This window comes from Magnolia sinica, chromosome 14 (genome assembly GCF_029962835.1).
Source record: "Magnolia sinica isolate HGM2019 chromosome 14, MsV1, whole genome shotgun sequence".
Classification (NCBI taxonomy): Eukaryota; Viridiplantae; Streptophyta; class Magnoliopsida; order Magnoliales; family Magnoliaceae; genus Magnolia; species Magnolia sinica.
In genome coordinates, this window is record NC_080586.1 from 42647116 (window position 1) to 42665022 (window position 17907).

The 17907-nt window shown below is 40.3% G+C and overlaps 1 protein-coding gene across 2 annotated transcripts in view; it reads right to left on the reverse strand.

The window, feature by feature from the left end:
- The window catches only part of LOC131224847 (P-loop NTPase domain-containing protein LPA1 homolog 2-like), a 79139-nt gene that overhangs the window by 30000 nt on the left and 31232 nt on the right, over nt 1–17907 (reverse strand). For both annotated transcript variants that reach the window (XR_009161195.1, XM_058220270.1), the window contains exon 6: nt 925–1032. Coding sequence is in view for 1 of the 2 variants with exons in the window: in XM_058220270.1 (XP_058076253.1) it covers nt 925–1032 (108 nt within the window). In the remaining variant the exon portion in view is untranslated. The remainder of the gene's footprint in view (nt 1–924; nt 1033–17907) is intronic.

A 17907-nucleotide genomic window follows, 5' to 3' on the forward strand; every position in this document is an offset into this window, starting at 1 on the left:
GTTTTATATTCTACATAATGTGTAGCCTACCTGATGAGTAGACCAGCCTAATTTTGGGCCAAAACATATTCATGTTGGGGTCCAAACAATAAATGGCTGCAATCTTGCACAATGTTTGAAGTATCGGATAGGAAAATGGTGAACACACACACAAACATGCACAAATGCACGATAGTTTTCCATTGTTTAGGGAACAAAATAATGCATAACTATTCTTTGATATTCCTCTCCAATCACGTTTCACAAAAATGCACAAATGCACGATAGTTTTCCATTGTTTAGGGAACAAAATAATGCATAACTATTCTTTGATATTCCTCTCCAATCACGTTTCTCCACTAAATTCGTATTTTGATGCGAAATAACAAAAGTGGAGTTGTTGACCTTGAAACACAACTAGAAAATCCAAAAAAAAAAAAAAAAAATCAACAAAAATGAGATTCTTTTAAATTTTTTTTCTGATTTTCACTGATAGACATCAGTTTCAGTCTAGAAATCTCAAATATTGCCCACATATCAACAATATATTGGCAAAACATCACAAACAGTTATTTGCAAAATAACACAATGCATTGGCATGTAACAATGATACATGGGAATTTTTGTATTCCCAGATGGTTTTGTATGACTGGCCTGCAATACCAGAAATATTGGCCGATATATGGACCAATACATCTGAAATATTGAACAATGCACTCATATGTGCCACAAAATCTCCATCTGATGGATCTGATTTTCATTAGCATCCTGAAAGTGAAAAGTTTCCCTTCATTACTTTTGTCTTTTATAGAAAAGAAAACTAAAAAGTGCAAACTGTACAATTCGGTTTGACATTTTTATCTCCAAAATAGTGGATGAATGGGGCAAACTACAGCCATCGACTGCATGCAACATTTGCCCACATAGTGGCATTTCCCTTCTTACCTCCTCATGAACCTCCTTGTCACCTCCACTAAGATCCTCATCACTATCTACAACAGGAGGATCTTCCGCTTCTTCATCGCTGCCAGACACAGATAATTCCTCTTTGAGCTGCGAGGAAGAGAAAGCGAGTAAGAATCCAAATAGGATTAACAGATGTCAGCATACCTCTAGAAAGTGCAGATAAATCACAGTTAGTAATGCAATTCATTGGTTATTCATTATTCATATAATTGTATTACCAATTCACCTATCAAAATAAAGACAGTAGCAACGATTATAGCAGCAACACTAATATAGCAGTACAATTGACAGAACTGAACATTAAAGACAAGCAGAAGGCAACTGCATCCTGCCTCTCCACGCCTGCTTACATTAACCATTTGTTTCTACTTCCAACAAAGAAACAAGAAAAGCTTCTGAAGATGATCACTGCTGAACTTTTAGTCAGATTCCTATTATCCTCGTACTAAAAGATCAGGTAATGGAGCTTTGCTAGGCCCAAGCACACCCCACGTGTGTGGAGCATCCGAGCAGTGTATCAGGTGGGCCCATCATGTAGATGACCTAGCCCAAAAATCGGGAGAAGGTAGACTGATCAGTAGCTCATACATGTACGTAAACAATGGACAATTTAGGAATAAATCCATAATGTATAAAAACAACAGAGCTTAAAAAGTAATAAATAAGTAAATTGTCAACAATCAAATTCAACATCCGTGTGCTATGATACCCAACTATTTCAAATCCCTTGGGTGACAATATCAAATATGACGTGTTGGTGTGGTTTCCGGTCATGCATGTGCTTGTCTTGCTGTGTGCAGGCGTGCCAGGACCAATGTGGGTCCAGTCCAAACCATGATCACCGCTGGTCCCTAGCGTAGAGATAGAGTGGCACTGGGTCGATCAACCACCGTCTATTCAGCCAACAATCTTGCACTCATTTTTAAGCAGGCGATTTGCGGAGGCTGGGGCTCCCCCTCCAATGAGCTCTTTTTGCCTTGTCAATCAAGGACTTGCGAGGGTGCAATAGTTGTATGATTGAACGGGCGGAGGTAGATGAAAGTAGATGCAGATTTTGAACGTGATCAGTTACAGTCTCTTACCACCAAGGCAGGATCGTCGGCCCTGGCTAAGAGCAGCGGCAACAGTGTGCTGGTGAGCGGGACGATGGCAATACCGAAAATTACAACAGCTAACTTCGGCCCAGCATATAAGCGTAGGCGGATGGATCTTGGAACTAACGGTCTTCCTTTAGATCCAGCACACAGGTGTAGATGGAAGGGAATTACAACTACTGGATTAAAACTATGAGTTGGTCTAGCATGATCACAGGGACGGACTAATAATAGTCCTAACCTAATGGTCCACGACTGACGCCCGGTGGATGAACTAAGCTAAGATGCCACGCGAAGATAATCATCAACATTGCGCTAGTAAAAGGGTTGATTAAAGGATTGGATCTTTTCCTTCATGTTTGCTCCTGCTATTTATAACTTCTCCTCCTAAAGGTTGCAACCTTGCAGGTAACTGATGGCCCACATGGTGCCTACACGTATAACCAGCCAGGAATGAGCGATTACCCTCCTTTTGATTGTGGCTAGCCTCAGTTGAACGTGCTTCAACACTGACGCGTCCATAATGGCTATTCTTCCTTATTTAGAGATGTGTCTGGCTGACATGGCATCCAAAGATATTATCTACTCTTTATATATTTAGCATGCAAGCTGGACATGTTATTCATGTCACATGGCACAATCTGGGCTTTTAATCTGATCTACCAGATTTTGGTACAAACATTGCCCCCTCACCTTTCTTGTCATTCGACAAAGGATGACGAGAAATGTGATATGATATTAATGGTTGTCCACATGTCGCACGCCTCATTCGTCGAATCCTCAAACGGCGTCTCTACCCTTTGTCCTTTTTACAATACATTGCCATGTGTCCAACGGAGAAGATATTGTCGTATCTTGCACGTGGCTTCGTCTCGGAATTTGCATACATCATCATGCAGCAATTAATGTGACGCATGAGGTCTTGCCTATATAGGCTGATTTATCTTATGTTTCTCCTTTTTTTAATCCCACTTGCATTCTCTAAGAACCCTAACTCCTTCCTACAATACTTGACATGGCTTCAAAGAAGTCGAAACCTTCCGACGTTCCAGCAGTTCTACATTCCCCTCTTCTTCCACTATTGGAGCCGCTCCATGAATCTACATGCTCAGAGGTAATCTTCGAATTAGAGTCCGAGTCTTCTAAATCCGCCTTCTATTTAGGGCCTGTTTTTCCTCCTTAACATACCCAATTTTGAGACTATTCTCCCTTATTTCCCTGTCGATAAGGGAGAAGCTTTCCTGACTAGCCAGAAGTCCCTCGATTGGACCTATTGGGAATCTGATAAAACCCCTAGGTCATGGCCGACGTATCACGAGAGATGGGTAAAGTGGTATAGACGTGTCAAGGGCAAATACAAGGCTCTTTGGGATAACCTTGGCATAACTGAATGTATTCATCTCTATGTCTGTAATATAAATCCCAATCCTTCCCTCTTCTTGTCGCCACAACATGTTTCTTAAGTCGTATGACCAACTCCTTCCATTTTAAATGTGGTCCTATGAGTCTGACCATTATGAATGTTTGTGCTCTGACCAATCTTCCTCCCGTCGGTCTTGAATATCATCTAGGGTACAATACCAGAAATCCTCCGAAAAACACCTTCAACCACCACAACATTCGTAAGTCCTATGGTCCCTTCATGGCTATAGAAGCGAAAACCGAAGGTGAAGTCTCTCATCAGGAGCATTGATCGAAGCCTTAGTCTTCGGCCATAGAGTGGCCCTGGCCCCTTTTTTGTTGTCACACCTGTATTGAAGTCTCCATGACCTTTCGTCTAAAGGTCCTCACTCAATTGGAAGTCCTTTCTAGCTACTTCAATTGTGGTTGTGTCAGTATTTCCCACAACTCAATGAAGAGATCACCATGCCTACAAGTCAGTTCTCCTCTTGCAGCATGCGTTGGGTTTCTGCGTCTATGAAACTCCTTTCCTTTAGTGAGAGTTTTGAATTTTTCTACACTTTTCCCTTTTGATCGCCACAACCAAACGTTTTTTCCCTTTCAAGGAAGACATATTGGCCCAAATTGGTTTGCTGGTAACCATTTTGATGCAAGCGATTCATACATGGTTGCGAGCCGTCGTCAGATTTATGCTAGCTATCTTGTAGCCAGAGACATACCAGTCGGTGGTGTTGAAACTAATAGAAGGAAAAATACGAAGAACGGTATGGAGTTTTATTCTCCAAAACTTTTCACTCATCAATTTGGTTTTGGTCACTCCATTGCATTTCCTTTGTTGCCACTCTTCTCAATCAACCTTCATATAAGCGTCGCCACATTACGTTGCTTGGTGAAATCGCCCCTGCCCTCACTCCTTACAATCAAGCTCTTTCGTTGTTAAAATTGCTTGCAGTCCCTGACAAGGTGTTCTGTAACGGTAATGGTGGCCATAATGGCCACCACCGTTACCTTTACGATACAAGTCATAACGGCCATTACGGTCCCTTTTTTTATTGAAAAAACAAATCCTGAAAAACCTATATTTGCCTCGTAATGTTGATTAAAAAGTATGGAAAACCTATATCTGCCCCATAATAGAAAATTACGGGACTGTTGTGGCCTTTATAGGGGACGTAACGTGCCATTAACGGCAATTACAGGTCATTTTTTTTCCATAACGGCCGTTACGACCCCGTAACGTGTAACGGTTCCCACCGTTACCTTTACATACCGGCCTTTACGGCACACCGTGGTCCCTGATAAAACTATCTACGAATTCTTTCAAAGCATGGTGGGATAATTACAATGATAACTAACAGCTTCTTTCAGTTTAGGAAGTCATCAAAAGGTTATCGCCTGTTCCTTCGTCTCATAGGGCATTGCCTACCAATCCAACTACCTCTTGTAAAAGAACAACTCCTCCGACAAGAGGTTCTACACTTTCGGCCAGCGGATCTTCATCCAACCTAAGCAAGGTGAAGAGCAGAGGAAGAAGCAAAAGTGCATTGCCTCTAGACCGGCCAAAGCAAGTATTCCTAGCCAAATGTTGGCCATTCAACGATTAAAATAATTTTATCATTTGAAGTACAACCCTATGATACCATTTGAGGTATATAAATCGCGCATTCAAGAGGCTTTAAGGTGTTGTGAGCAGCTCTTGGTACGGCTATGGGAACAAGACCGACCTATCTGTGTTATGTGAAAAGTTGTCGCCATTCCCAGGAGTTCTTCTTGCATTAGCCGAGCCTAGATCTAAAGTGACCGTTGCTAACCAATAGTTGTTGAACCATTCGACAATGCTAGGTCAACCACTGGGTACATAACGGCATTTGATTCTATATGAACATTCTTTCAACGCCTTCTTTCTTTGTTAAATAGTAAAGGAAATTCAATTCAGTGTGACTTTCAGAAGTGATGTAGAAGCAACAACTATTACCCCCGCCTTCCCTTGACGGCGGCCAGGACGGGTAGATGGACTAGGACATCAAAGAAAGCTATTGGCTAACAGACACCTACAGTAGAGATAGATAATCTACCTAAAGCCAATAGGGAAGAAGAAGAAGAGGAAACTGAGGGTGATGCACTTGCCGCACGCCAACGTTCGGTCTACCCTGAGACTATGTAACCATAACCTCTATCATGTTTCCTCCCAATTGAAGGATTTACTGTCTCAGGAAGGTGCATAGCTTATTGATCTTGTTGTTGACGCTAAGAATCCAGTTGCCACTCTTAATGCTTTGGATCCTTTAATCCGTGAGAGAATCAATCCAATTGATTCTACTAAGATACCGACGTAAGAGCATGCTATCACCGAACCTACTACTGCTTCTAATGCATCGGCAACGATTTCCACTCCAACTGTTGTAAATTCTCATATATCGAATCCTCAAGTACCACCTTCCGGAAATTTGTTGTCAGTTTTGATCGCTTCACTGTGTGTTGGATAGTCGGCAAGACCTTCTAAAAGGATGGAGTGAGATTTTTCTCTTCAAGATTTAGCGGAACCATGCAAACAAACGACTGATTCTGCTCCAACCCTACCTTCATCTTCCGACCAGTTGGCCGAAGTTGATTTCTTGAAGGAGGTCAAGACTCAACTGCCTCATCTTCTTGCAGATGGTCGATTGGAATCTCTGATTGTCCATGTGAGACTGCAGGGATCTCTTAGGGCTCTCAATGAATTCCAAATCAACTTGCTACGGCAAATCTCTTATGCCGATCATAACTACAAAGTGGCTAAAGAGTAAAGATGATATTGACCGAGCTGAAGTGGCCTTGCAACCTCAACGACAACTGATTTCTGGGATAGCTGCCTCAATTCAGAGTTTGGGTGACCAAGTCCAACAGATTGATGCCCTAGCCTTATAAAGCAATTTTTTAGCTTCCGAAATAGATTTAATCCAGCAACAAGTCTAAGATTACAGAGGCAATTGACTACTCTCTTCCAAAGACTAGATAGGGCTAAGGAAGCTAAGAGGAAGAAGGATGAAGACTCAGCATCTCTAGTGGTCAACATTATCGGTAGGTTGGTTACCCACTCACACAGTTTGATGAACAAGAAAGGAAGAATTGGGGCGATGTTCATAAGTTAACGTCTAAACCACCTTCTATTATGAAGAAAAAGGATGAAGATAGACTAATCAAAATCAAAATAACATAGTTGCTCCATTGCTCTCCTGTGGGATTGATGTTATAATCTAATTAAAAGCCATGTCGTGAGGATATGAGATTAATCTACCGCATGCAAGGTGTGCAAAAATTGTTACGTAACGGTAATGGCTGAAGTCGTTATGCGATACGGGCCCGAAACGGGGACTCCCTATTTTTCTGATTGGTAATAGCAATATTTAAATGCAATTTGGGGGTCTTTTTTCTGTATTTCGATTCTGAAGGCTGTTGAAATACAATCTACTTCAAAAATTGACTCCTCCTGCTATAGTTTTTAAGATTAAAACTTTTGTTTCAAGCAATTTGAACAAATCAAAGCTCCAGGCAGTGTTCAAAATATCGGTATCGCGTTACGTATCGCACCATTAGGATATAGATACGTATCAGTTATTGCACGAGACATCATTTGTATCGGTTAATGTATCGCACTTTTTGAGAAACATGGGGAAACATTGGGAAAATGGTTGAATTTTTCAATGAAATTACAAGGATTGTTAGAAAGACCTTAATCCACTCTTTTAAATCATAGTATAGCATCTCAAAAAAGAAGTGCACATAACAGTTTCCTTTGTATAGGGTCCTAAGCAATGTGCTGTCTGACTGAACTAATGCAACTATATTCAAATTGAATGTATAACATTTAAAATGTATGTGATGATTGTTTCATCAAACACTACTGAATACTTCGAAATTATTCTCAATTGATAATTGAAGGAAATTTTCGAGAAAAAAAAATAATATTTTTTTATATTAATTTTTTTATTAAAAGTGATTTTATTTTTCGAAAACTGACAAGGACTTAAAAAATCAGTAGATCAGCCCTTATAAATGCTTGAAATCATGTTTGGAGTGCAACATTGCAAGCAATTTGAGAGAAATTGGGGAAATTTCAATTTTTCTCCAATTTTTCCCAAATCGGACCACCTAACTCAAATTTTGAATTGATGTATGTGATGATCATTTCATCAAATACTCCTAAGTACTTCGAAACTAACCTCAATTAACAGCTGGTTGAAGTAAAATTTTGAGAAAAACATGGAGAACATGAAGAACCAATGGATATCGAAACCAAAGCTTCAACTTCATGACTTTTCATGCAAAACAAGAAGAGCCAATGAATTTGTAACCATTTGACACTAATTGAACATAATTTCAACAAAAAAAGGGATAGGAAATTGAAAATGCTCATCGAATCGAACATGTGGGATATATCGGCACTGCCTATGCATTTCGTATCACACAGGTGGGATACAAGATATATCAACGATATTTAAAACATTGGCTCCAAGGCCATTTCTACAAAAATTCGAAAAAATAAAAAAGAAGTATTTATGCATTTTTTCTGATTTATACTTCTAATAATTGATTATCATGTATACGCATTAGAGGCATCTAACAATGTTATAGTTGTGTATTAATTAGTTGGTTTTATATTTTTAGTATTTTTTCTATTTTCAGAACTATACATGTTGAAAGCGGGAAAAAAAAAAAATTGACCTTAATTAATTTTTCGAATTTGTACTTCTAATGATTGATTATCATGTGTATATGTTAGATGCATGTAACCATGATGCTTTTTAGTTTTAATCTATTTTTTATATTTTTATATTTTTTCTATCTTCAAAATTATATATGTTGAAAATGAAAAAAAAAAAAAAAAAAAAAAAGGACCATAATTTTTTTCTGATTTGTACTTCTAATGTATCATTATCATGTGTATATACTAGATGCATGTAATCATGATGTTTTTTAGCACGAATCTGTTTTTTTTATATATTTATTTTTTCGTATTTTTTATTTTCAGAACTATTTATGCTGAAAATTTATTTTTTTTTTTAAATGAAAAGCTATTTTTTTTTTCTAATTTATACTTCTGATGGTTGATTATCATGTGTATACACTATATGCATGTAACCATAATTTTTTCTTAGTATTAATCTGTTTTCTAATATTTTTTGTATTCTTTTTATTTTTGAAACTATTTATGCTGAAAATATATAATAATAATAAATGATGATTATTTTTTTATTTGTACTTCTGATGTTTGTTAATTTTTAAAACTATTTATGCTGAAATTTCAAAAAAAAAAAAAAAAAAAAAAAAATGTGTATACACTAGATGCATGTAACCATGATTTTTTTATTTTATTTTTTTTTTGCATGTGTATTAATTTGTTATTGTTTTCTTTTGTATTTTTTAAAATTCAGAACTAAAAATGAAAAATAAATTCTTTTTTTTCTGATTTGTACTTCAGATGGTTGACTATCATGTGTATATATTAGATGCATGTAACATATTGTTTTTGTGTATTTTTTAGTTTGTTTGATATTTTTCTATTTTTGGATCAATTTTCGGATGAATAGTGATTATACATTTATATTTTGTCATTTTGAACAGTTTTAGAGCTTCTTAAATCATAGTAGATTTGTACTTAATTAAGAGATACCTATTTACTTTAATCTTTCAGTTCAACATTTGGATTTTGAACTTAATTAGTTAGATTAGGGTTATTGATTAGTCATTTAGACTTTAATAATTAGATTCCCATATATTCTATTTGGAGTTTGAACTTTAAGTACGAATCTCATAAGTCATAATCTTTCTGAGCTTGGACTCCCTTATTATATTTGGATTTTGTACTAAAAGACTCCAATAGGCCATAACTACTTAAGAAAATAGTTGGTGGACAAGTTGTTCGCTGTTGTTTTCTGCCTAGGTAAAAGGATTTTCCACTGTCTTCAGTAGAATCTTACATGTGAAGTTTATCTAACTGCATTTTTTTCGATAAATAAAACGAAGAAGAATAAGACATTCATGCCTTTCTCCAAAGGAGAATACGGCCCAGGATGGCTTACTGGCCAATTTTCATCAGAAGATGAGGAGACTGCGACTCGGTCGCATCAGGCGTGGGGGAGCTATCTCATCGGCCGAGATCTTCCATATTGATGGGGACATTGGAGGACCTACTCGGATGTACCAGACACGGAGACGACCACCCACATCAGCGCAACTTTCTTTGTGAATGGGACACGAGTTCCAGATGAGGCGCGCCAGGCCATTTTGAAGACCCCATATGCATTGGACGTGCATCAGGAAGACCCCACCTTGGGATGATGCATGTGGGCTGCTTAGGAGATCATTTTAGTCATAGGATTTCTATTTCGTGTCGATCCGACCATTGGATCTTGTCGATTAGGCGATGGGGCCACTAGATCTTTTAGATCATGGCCCTTTGGACTCTGATCTTACTTTATTTATGTTATTTGTTATTTTTTGGAGTTATTTGATGGTTGAGATTGATGATATATGTTTTAGTTTTCTTATTTTGGATGATGGGCCACTTTACTTAAGTGAGTGGCATAGTTGTAATTATGTTGGATTTTAATTCTGAATTTTTAATTATAAAAGCACAGGGTGGGTGGAATTCCAACCCTAGTGGTGTTATTGAGAAGAAAAAAAAAAAAAGTGGAGCTCTCTTGATTCCAAGGTACATCCTTCCTCTTCCTCTTCTTTAAAAAGTTCTCTTCTTCTCGTCTTCCTCTTTACCCTTCCATTACAACTTTCTAAACCCTAGATCTTCAATTTCTTATTTTCTTCAATTTCTAAAAACCTTAATTCCAAAATCCCTAATTCCCAGGAACCCTAATTCTCCATATTTCAGATTTTCTCCTTCCTAACCCTAATCATAAAACCTACTAGTCATTCCCTTGAGTGTGAAACGTGCCTACGCTAGACTGGAAGTCATTACTTCCAACTGGGCCACTCTTGAACTATTTTATATTTTCATACACCATGTATGTGAAAACCTAGAATCTTCATGTTATAAATCTGAATTTTTGAATCTATTATGAGGATATGCTTGATTTTACATGTTGATTGCAGAAATTAATTTCTAATTGATCTCTCATTATGCATCATAGGATAGTTTCCATCATCCTGCATCAAATTTGGTATCAGAGCATAGGTTTAGCATAGGATTTTTGTGTTGCATATAGGTTAGAGTCACATCTAGGGTTAGTAGAACATTCATTGCATATATGATCATTTTGTTGATTTTTTTTTAAAAAAATTTCTCTTTTTTTTTTGGAATATCATATTGCTGAATTTTCAACTAGCATTTCCACTTATGCCATTGCTGAATTTTCAGCATAGAAATCTCAGGGTATCACATTGCTGAATTTTCAATTTGGCACCCTTAGATTACTACCCTGCTGAATTTTCAACATCATATTTGAGGATAGTGGCTTACTGAATTTTCTTGGTTGGTGTGTCCAGCTTGATCTCTAGGTTAGTTTTATCAGTCCTAGGACCTAGAGTTTCCCTTTTGGAGTTACCTTGTGTATGCCCCCACTCGTTCTGGATGTGGTTTGGTCTACATACCATTATGAATCTAGAGCAGATTGACGAGGCCCTTAACGCTATCAACAACCGTCTGACGGCTATTGAAGCACACAATAGGACCACCACAACTCAATTGACCATGATCAATGCACGTGTCAATCGGCTTGAAGCCTCCCTTCAGACAAACCTTGACACTCGGGAAGATGTCCAATCACAAATCAGGGATCAAGTTGAGACTGTGCCACTTGCAATTATTAGCCGCGCCTAAAGCCAAATTGTAGAAAGTGATGATTGGCACAGGGATTCAATTTTCCGCACTTACGCCAAGTGTGGTGGCAAAAACTGCAAGGTGATCATTGATAGTGGCAGTTGCATCAATGTGGTATTTGCTCGCACCGTGGACCGCTTAGGTATGCTAGTCGTTCCTCACCCTCAGCCCTATCAAGTCTCATGGGTTGATGCATCTTCAATTCTGGTTTCTCAGTGTTGTCCTATTCCCATCCAGTTTTGTTCATATACGAACACGTTGTGGTGTGATGTTTTGCCTATGGATATAGGCCATATCATTTTGGGCAGGCCTTTGTTGTATCACATGGACGCAACACTATTCGGTCACTCGAATACGTGTTTGTTTCTGTATGGAGGCAAAAGGATTGTCTTAAAGTCTCTCCCGCCCAAAAGCATCCTTAAAAAGGAAGACGTCAAGACATGTGGTCCTGAAGATGTGACGAAACTCCAGCTTGAGTCTCTTCCTATATTAATGCCAAAGAGTCTGATAGAGAGACTAAAGTTGATTTAGAGTTGTATGCATACGTGGCAAGTGAGGTCACACCTAAGATTATTATGGAGATGCCACCTAAGGTTACACCTGTGGGTAGTGTAGAGTTACCATCGGAGGTGAGTTCGGTATTGGAGGAGTCCAATGATGTTATTCCAAAGGGCATACCGAATGAGTTTATACCCGTGCAGGACATTCACCCATTGACTCTACCAAACCTTCATCACGATCAAATGAGTCCTGGGGAGGAAGTGAATTTGGAAAGACGAGTAGATGAGCCTAGGACCCCTATAGATTGCATACCCACGTCTGTGTTCCATAGGCCTTTAGAGTCTGCACACGCATCTACACAACATATGCATGACTTGCATGTGGAGATTAAAAAAAGAATCAATACAAGTAATGAAACATACAAAATGATTGCTGACTCACGCCATAGGTTTAAAGAGTTTGCTATGGGTGATGAAGTCATGATTAAAATACATCCAAAAGGGTTTTCACAAAGGACTATAAAAAAATTACAAGCCCGTAACACTTGACCATATAAAATCTTGAAAAGACTGGGTTCGAATGCTTACTTGATAGATCTTCCACCTAACATGGGTATCAATTCCACATTTAATGTGGAAGATCTTGTACCGTTTTATGGACATTCCCCTAACCCTCACATGAACTTTGATGATGATGCCCCTGACCTGTCCCAAAACCCATGGCCATTACCTGACCCCTCTTCTCAACCTTTACCATCCGTACCATCCATACCTATGAGAAGAGAAGAGATGGAGGATATCTTAGATGAAGAAGCGGTTTCCACACGACATGGCAGTTACCAGGAGTACCTTGTTAAGTGGAAAGGCAAACCAAAATTAGACAGTATGTGGATCACAGAGGCAAAACTTCAGCGACGAGACCAGATCTCCTCGAGCATCACCGCAGCTTTATTTCGTCAGAGGCGAAATCTCCTCAGCCTAGGGGAATTGATGGGGACATCGGAGGACCTACTCAGATGTACCAGACACAGAGACGACCACCCACATCAGCGCAACTTTATTTGTGGATAGGAGACGAATTCCAGATGGGGCCCGTCAGGCCATTTTGAAGACCCCATATGCATTGAACGTGCATCAGGAAGACCCCACCTTGGGATGATGCATGTGGGCTACTTAGGAGATCATTTTAGTCATATGATTTCTATTTCGTGTCGATCCGACCATTGGATCTGGTCGATTACGCCATCGGGCCACCAGATCTTTTAGATCCTGGCCCCTTGGACTCTGATCTTACTTTCTTTATGTTCTTTGTTATTTTTTGGAGTTAGATAATGGGTCACTTTACTTAAGTGAGTGGCATAGTTGTAATTATGCTGGATTTTAATTACGATTTTTTAATTATAAAAGCACAGGGTGGGTTGAGTTCCAACCCTAGTGGTGTTATTGAGAAGAAAAAAGAGAGTGGAGCTCTCTTGTATGAAGGAATTTTCCTCCTTATTTTCTAGCGTTTTTTAAAAAAAATTTAAAAATTAAAAATCAAAATTAAAATTATAAAAAAAAAAAAACCCCGCTTACAATTAAATTGTGCAAGGGCAGAAGCTTGTTTAGTGGTGGATTCCAAGGTACATCCTTCCTCTTCCTCTTCTTCAAAAGGTATTCTTCGTCTTACATCCTTCCTCTCTCTTCTTCGAAAGGTATTCTCTTCTTCTCTTGTCTTCCTCTTTTCTCTTCCATTACAACCTTCTAAACTCTAGATCTTCAATTTCTTATTTTTCCCAATTTCTAAAACCCTAATTCCAAAATCCCCAATTCCCAGGAACCCTACTTCTCCATATTTCAGATTTTTCCCTTCCTAACCTTAATCATAAAACCTACTAGTCATTCCCTTGAGTGTGAAACGTGCCTATGCTAGATTGGAAGTCCCTACTTCCAACTGGGCCACTCTTGAACTATTTTTTATTTTCATACACCATGTATGTGAAAACCTAGGATCTTCATATTATAAATCTGAATTTTTGAATATATTATGAGGATATACTTGATTTTACATGTTGATTGCTGAAATTAATGTGTAATTGACTCTCATCATGCATCCTAGGATAGTTTCCATCATCTTGCATCACATATGGAGGATCGGTCAAGTAAGGCAAAAATTCCAAGGCTGGGGTCGAGCAATATTACCCCCAGTTGCTTGCACGGCAACTCGGCCTAGTCTAGTGCATCCCCTGCCCTCTCACTCACAAGACTTGCAACCAACCACCCTTCAGCCGCGGAGTGGTGACCGATGCAGATCTCTATCCATCCATTCTTCCTACCGCAAAGCCGCCAACGCTCTCGAACTTCCCAGCTATCCTAACTTACCACAAGCAATGGATAGCTTCCTCGAGTGGTGGGAGAATCACTACCATGGGTTGTTAAGGCAGAAACACCCTAAAGATATCTCCCTCTGTTCGCAACTCGAGACAAAGGGAAAGAAGAGAGCAGTGGCCCCCTCGGCCGTCATTGCACCACCGGACAAGAAAATAAATCACCCAAAGGCAAGATCATCCACCTCCTCTCCACCAAAGGCCTCAACGACTGAGGTTGCTGCTCCAACAAGCCAGGAGGTCGTTACAGAAACTTCCACCGCTCCCACTCCCGATCCACCGCTCCCAACAGCTCCAAGGAGGATTTCGGACTTGGGGGCCCTGCTTGGTCCCCCTCCTAAGGTGCCAATCCTAACCCTACGGCGCATCAATCCTCTTAAACCATCAACAATAACCAAAGATCGACCGCTACCAGCATCCTCTAGCCCTTGACGACCATCAGGTACTTCTTCAGCCAAGGCCATCGCTTCTTTTGAAACATATTTCAAAACCAAGTACTAGCCGAGTCTTTCCATCACCGATTACTCAAAAGAGATCGAAAAAGGCTTGAAACATCACGAAGCTCAATATAATAAATGTTGAAATAAATGGTGGTGGGATAGAGAGAGACTAAATGATCCCAATCTTCCTTTCGATGGGAAGTATCTTACTCCTTACAGTCTTAATCCGCCACCAGTCCCTACTTTGACTCAACCGGTGGCGACAATAATGAGAAAGCCTTAGGCCGTTAGTAATCGGCCCATCATCTACGCTGCCCGTTCTGACTTAGGTGGATATCACTTGCTTATACATGTATTTGACTATTCTGAATTCCCTTTTTCTTAACATAAGCTAACTCACTTTGTTTCTTTTGTGGTCATTCGGGAGCTCACAGCCGCAGACAAACAAATTGTCGTGGCACAACCATAAGAACAACATCCATGATCAGTGGTCGACTCTCCTATGGTCACTGAGATTTAGACCATTGATTCAGAGGCAACGGTCAACGTCGAGGGCCTTCCCTCTCACAGCCCTCCTGCAGTTAGGACTCAGAGTACATGATCCAGATCCCTCCCAGTCCTTCCACTTCGGCCGATTAAAGCGCAGATGAAGCACCTCTCTCCCACTGATTGGCCGAGAAACCATCTGTCCAGCTAATGCTCCCTGGTGCAAGGACAACTCTTCTAATGATCGAGGGAGTCCCTGCCCCGGAAGAAGTTGCAGCTGCGACCGAAGAGACAACAACGGTCGAGGCTGTAGAGCCCAACTATCATCCATCATCCACTTCGAAGCCCGTACGAGTGGGTGTTGCTCCCTCGTTTGCCAGTCAGGGCCTCTTACGAAGATGTCATTGCTTCGTTCGAGAAAGCCCTTGCAAGAGAAATAGTTGTGGCCGAGTCTCCCTCTCTGTTGGGCAACCTGCAGGATATCAAGACCGGCTTTAAAGTCTCCTGCAAATGGGATTATCGGGGTCCCTTGATGCCGAATTGGTCAACAAACTCAAGCAACTGGTCGAGTCACACTACATCTGTTCATGGTTAGATACCTCCTTGGTGGGTAAAGTACCAGATCTTCAAGAGTTTCTGGGACTAATCAAGACACATTATCATGTTTGCACCGTCATCGACCGATTTGAGGGGGCAGATTCCACGGCCGATTCCTAGAGGACATCTGTAACTAACATCGTCCAGGATCTCACGGCCGGGACTGCTGAATTGAGGGCTTCCAGCATTGAGCTAGAGAATCTAGAGGTCAAGATCACAGCTCTGGAGGTGGAGCGGCTTACCCTAAAGCGGGAGTTTGCAGAGAAGCATGTTGAACACCTTTAGCGTAAGCGGATGGTTGACCAATTGGCCGAGGTTGTATGGTCCCAAACAACTACCATCAGTCGACTATCTCGGTCAGCGGCTAAACGAAATGCTACCTTACAAGCTGCGAAAAGCCAATTGGAAGAGGTACGGAGGTCGATGCAGCGTTTTGCATTTTTTGAGATGTAATATGTAATAGACTTTATCATCAATACAAACAGCCACTAAGTCATTTTTTACTTTGTTGGCTCTTTTTCGTTCTTTTCATTTGCAACTAACTGCTGACTCATACCTATAAAGTCAGTGCGATGTGGGCTAGCTCCGAATTTTTAGACTTAACTGCTTTGCACTCCTGGTTGCTCAGAACCAGTGTATTAAATAGCGTGGTAGCGTAGCGTGTAGCGTACGCTACGTAGCGTAGCGTACAAAAAACGCTACGTAGCGTGCGGAATAGCTTAAATACGCAGTAGTGTACGCTATCAGGGCTGACAACCCTATTGCAGTGCCGCAGCAACCGCAGGTTCCCCATTTTTGAAGCTTTGATTCCAAGATTTCGAAGAGCCCTTTCTCAAATCCGATTTTTAGAGTTCAATCGGAATTACAAGAGCATCATCTTGCTGGAATTTCAGGAGCATTGAAGCCCAAACAAGTGAGAAATCGCGTATCCCTCTTTTCGCAGCCACGCGGACACGTAACTCCCAAAAATCAATTTTCAGTTGATTAAATCTCTATTTAAGGTATGTTTTAGCCCTTTAATCATTGTTAATGAGTTTTATTTTTATTTATACTGACATGTTGTGCTATTTTTTCATTTTTTTTCAATTTTTTTCTTTTTATGGGGGCTGTGGTGTTTATGGCATGGATTTGACTCATCCAACCATCACGTGGGACACATGCATGGGGTCCACTGTAGTGTTCTATGCCACGGCCCACATGTGTGGGGGTCCTCTGTGGTGTTTTATGCCATGACCCACATGCGCGGCCATGGCCCACATGCGTGAGGTCCACTGTGGTGTGTATGGCATGGCCCACATGCGCGGGTCCACTATGGTGTGTGTAGGGCATGGCCCACATGCGTGGGGTCCACTGTGGTGTGTGTATGGCATGGCCTACATGTGTGGGTCCACTATGGTGTGTGTATGGCATGGCCCACATGCGTGGGGTCCACTGTAATGCATGTTTTTTTTGAAGAATGTGACTTTTATATATTTTGTTTTTTTCTTACTATTTAATATTTATCATATTTTTCTTTTCTTTTTTTATTAAAAAATAGAAGTATTGTGTAACTTACGCTACACGCTACGCTATTTCGCTACACGCTACGGAGGGTTGAACGCTACGCAACACGCTACCGCTATTTAAAACACTGCTCAGAACACGTAGTGATTGTGTCGCCATGATCGTTCTAGATCGTAGGTGCCTGGATTGCATATTTAAACCACATCTGACTTTCACTTGAGCCCAGATTAAACTTTAAGATTCCTTTTTACTTCTCCCATTGCTTCTAATCCTCCCTCTTTTGTTGTTGGTGTTGAATACTATCTGAAGGAGATCTTTCAATGGGGTTTGAGAGAATTCTCTCAATCCATATTGTTGTTTGACGCTAATTGTTTTGCGAGGTATGCATCATCTGTAGCTGAATCGAAGGCTAAGCTTGGGAAACTCGTTCAAATGTTGAAGCGTCTGTATGTCATGAGAGATAGATTCCATGAACTGACCTTCGCTAACAAGGTTAACTCGGAATACCTTCGGCAACAAGCCTCAGCCAAGGAGGAATCCGCGGCAAGCAAGATGCATGAACTTGCCTGGTACAGCCGATTGCAATGCGTTCAAAAACACCAGTTCAATCGAAACATGCTGAGGATGTTGCAGTCTTATCGAGTCGGGCTAGTAGAAAAACTGAAGGACCGAGAGTGTACCTTTTACGTCAATGAGATGGCTGATCCAGAAGATCTCTCGTTCCTAGATGCACAAATTGCTCTGTACCAAGCTCGGTCA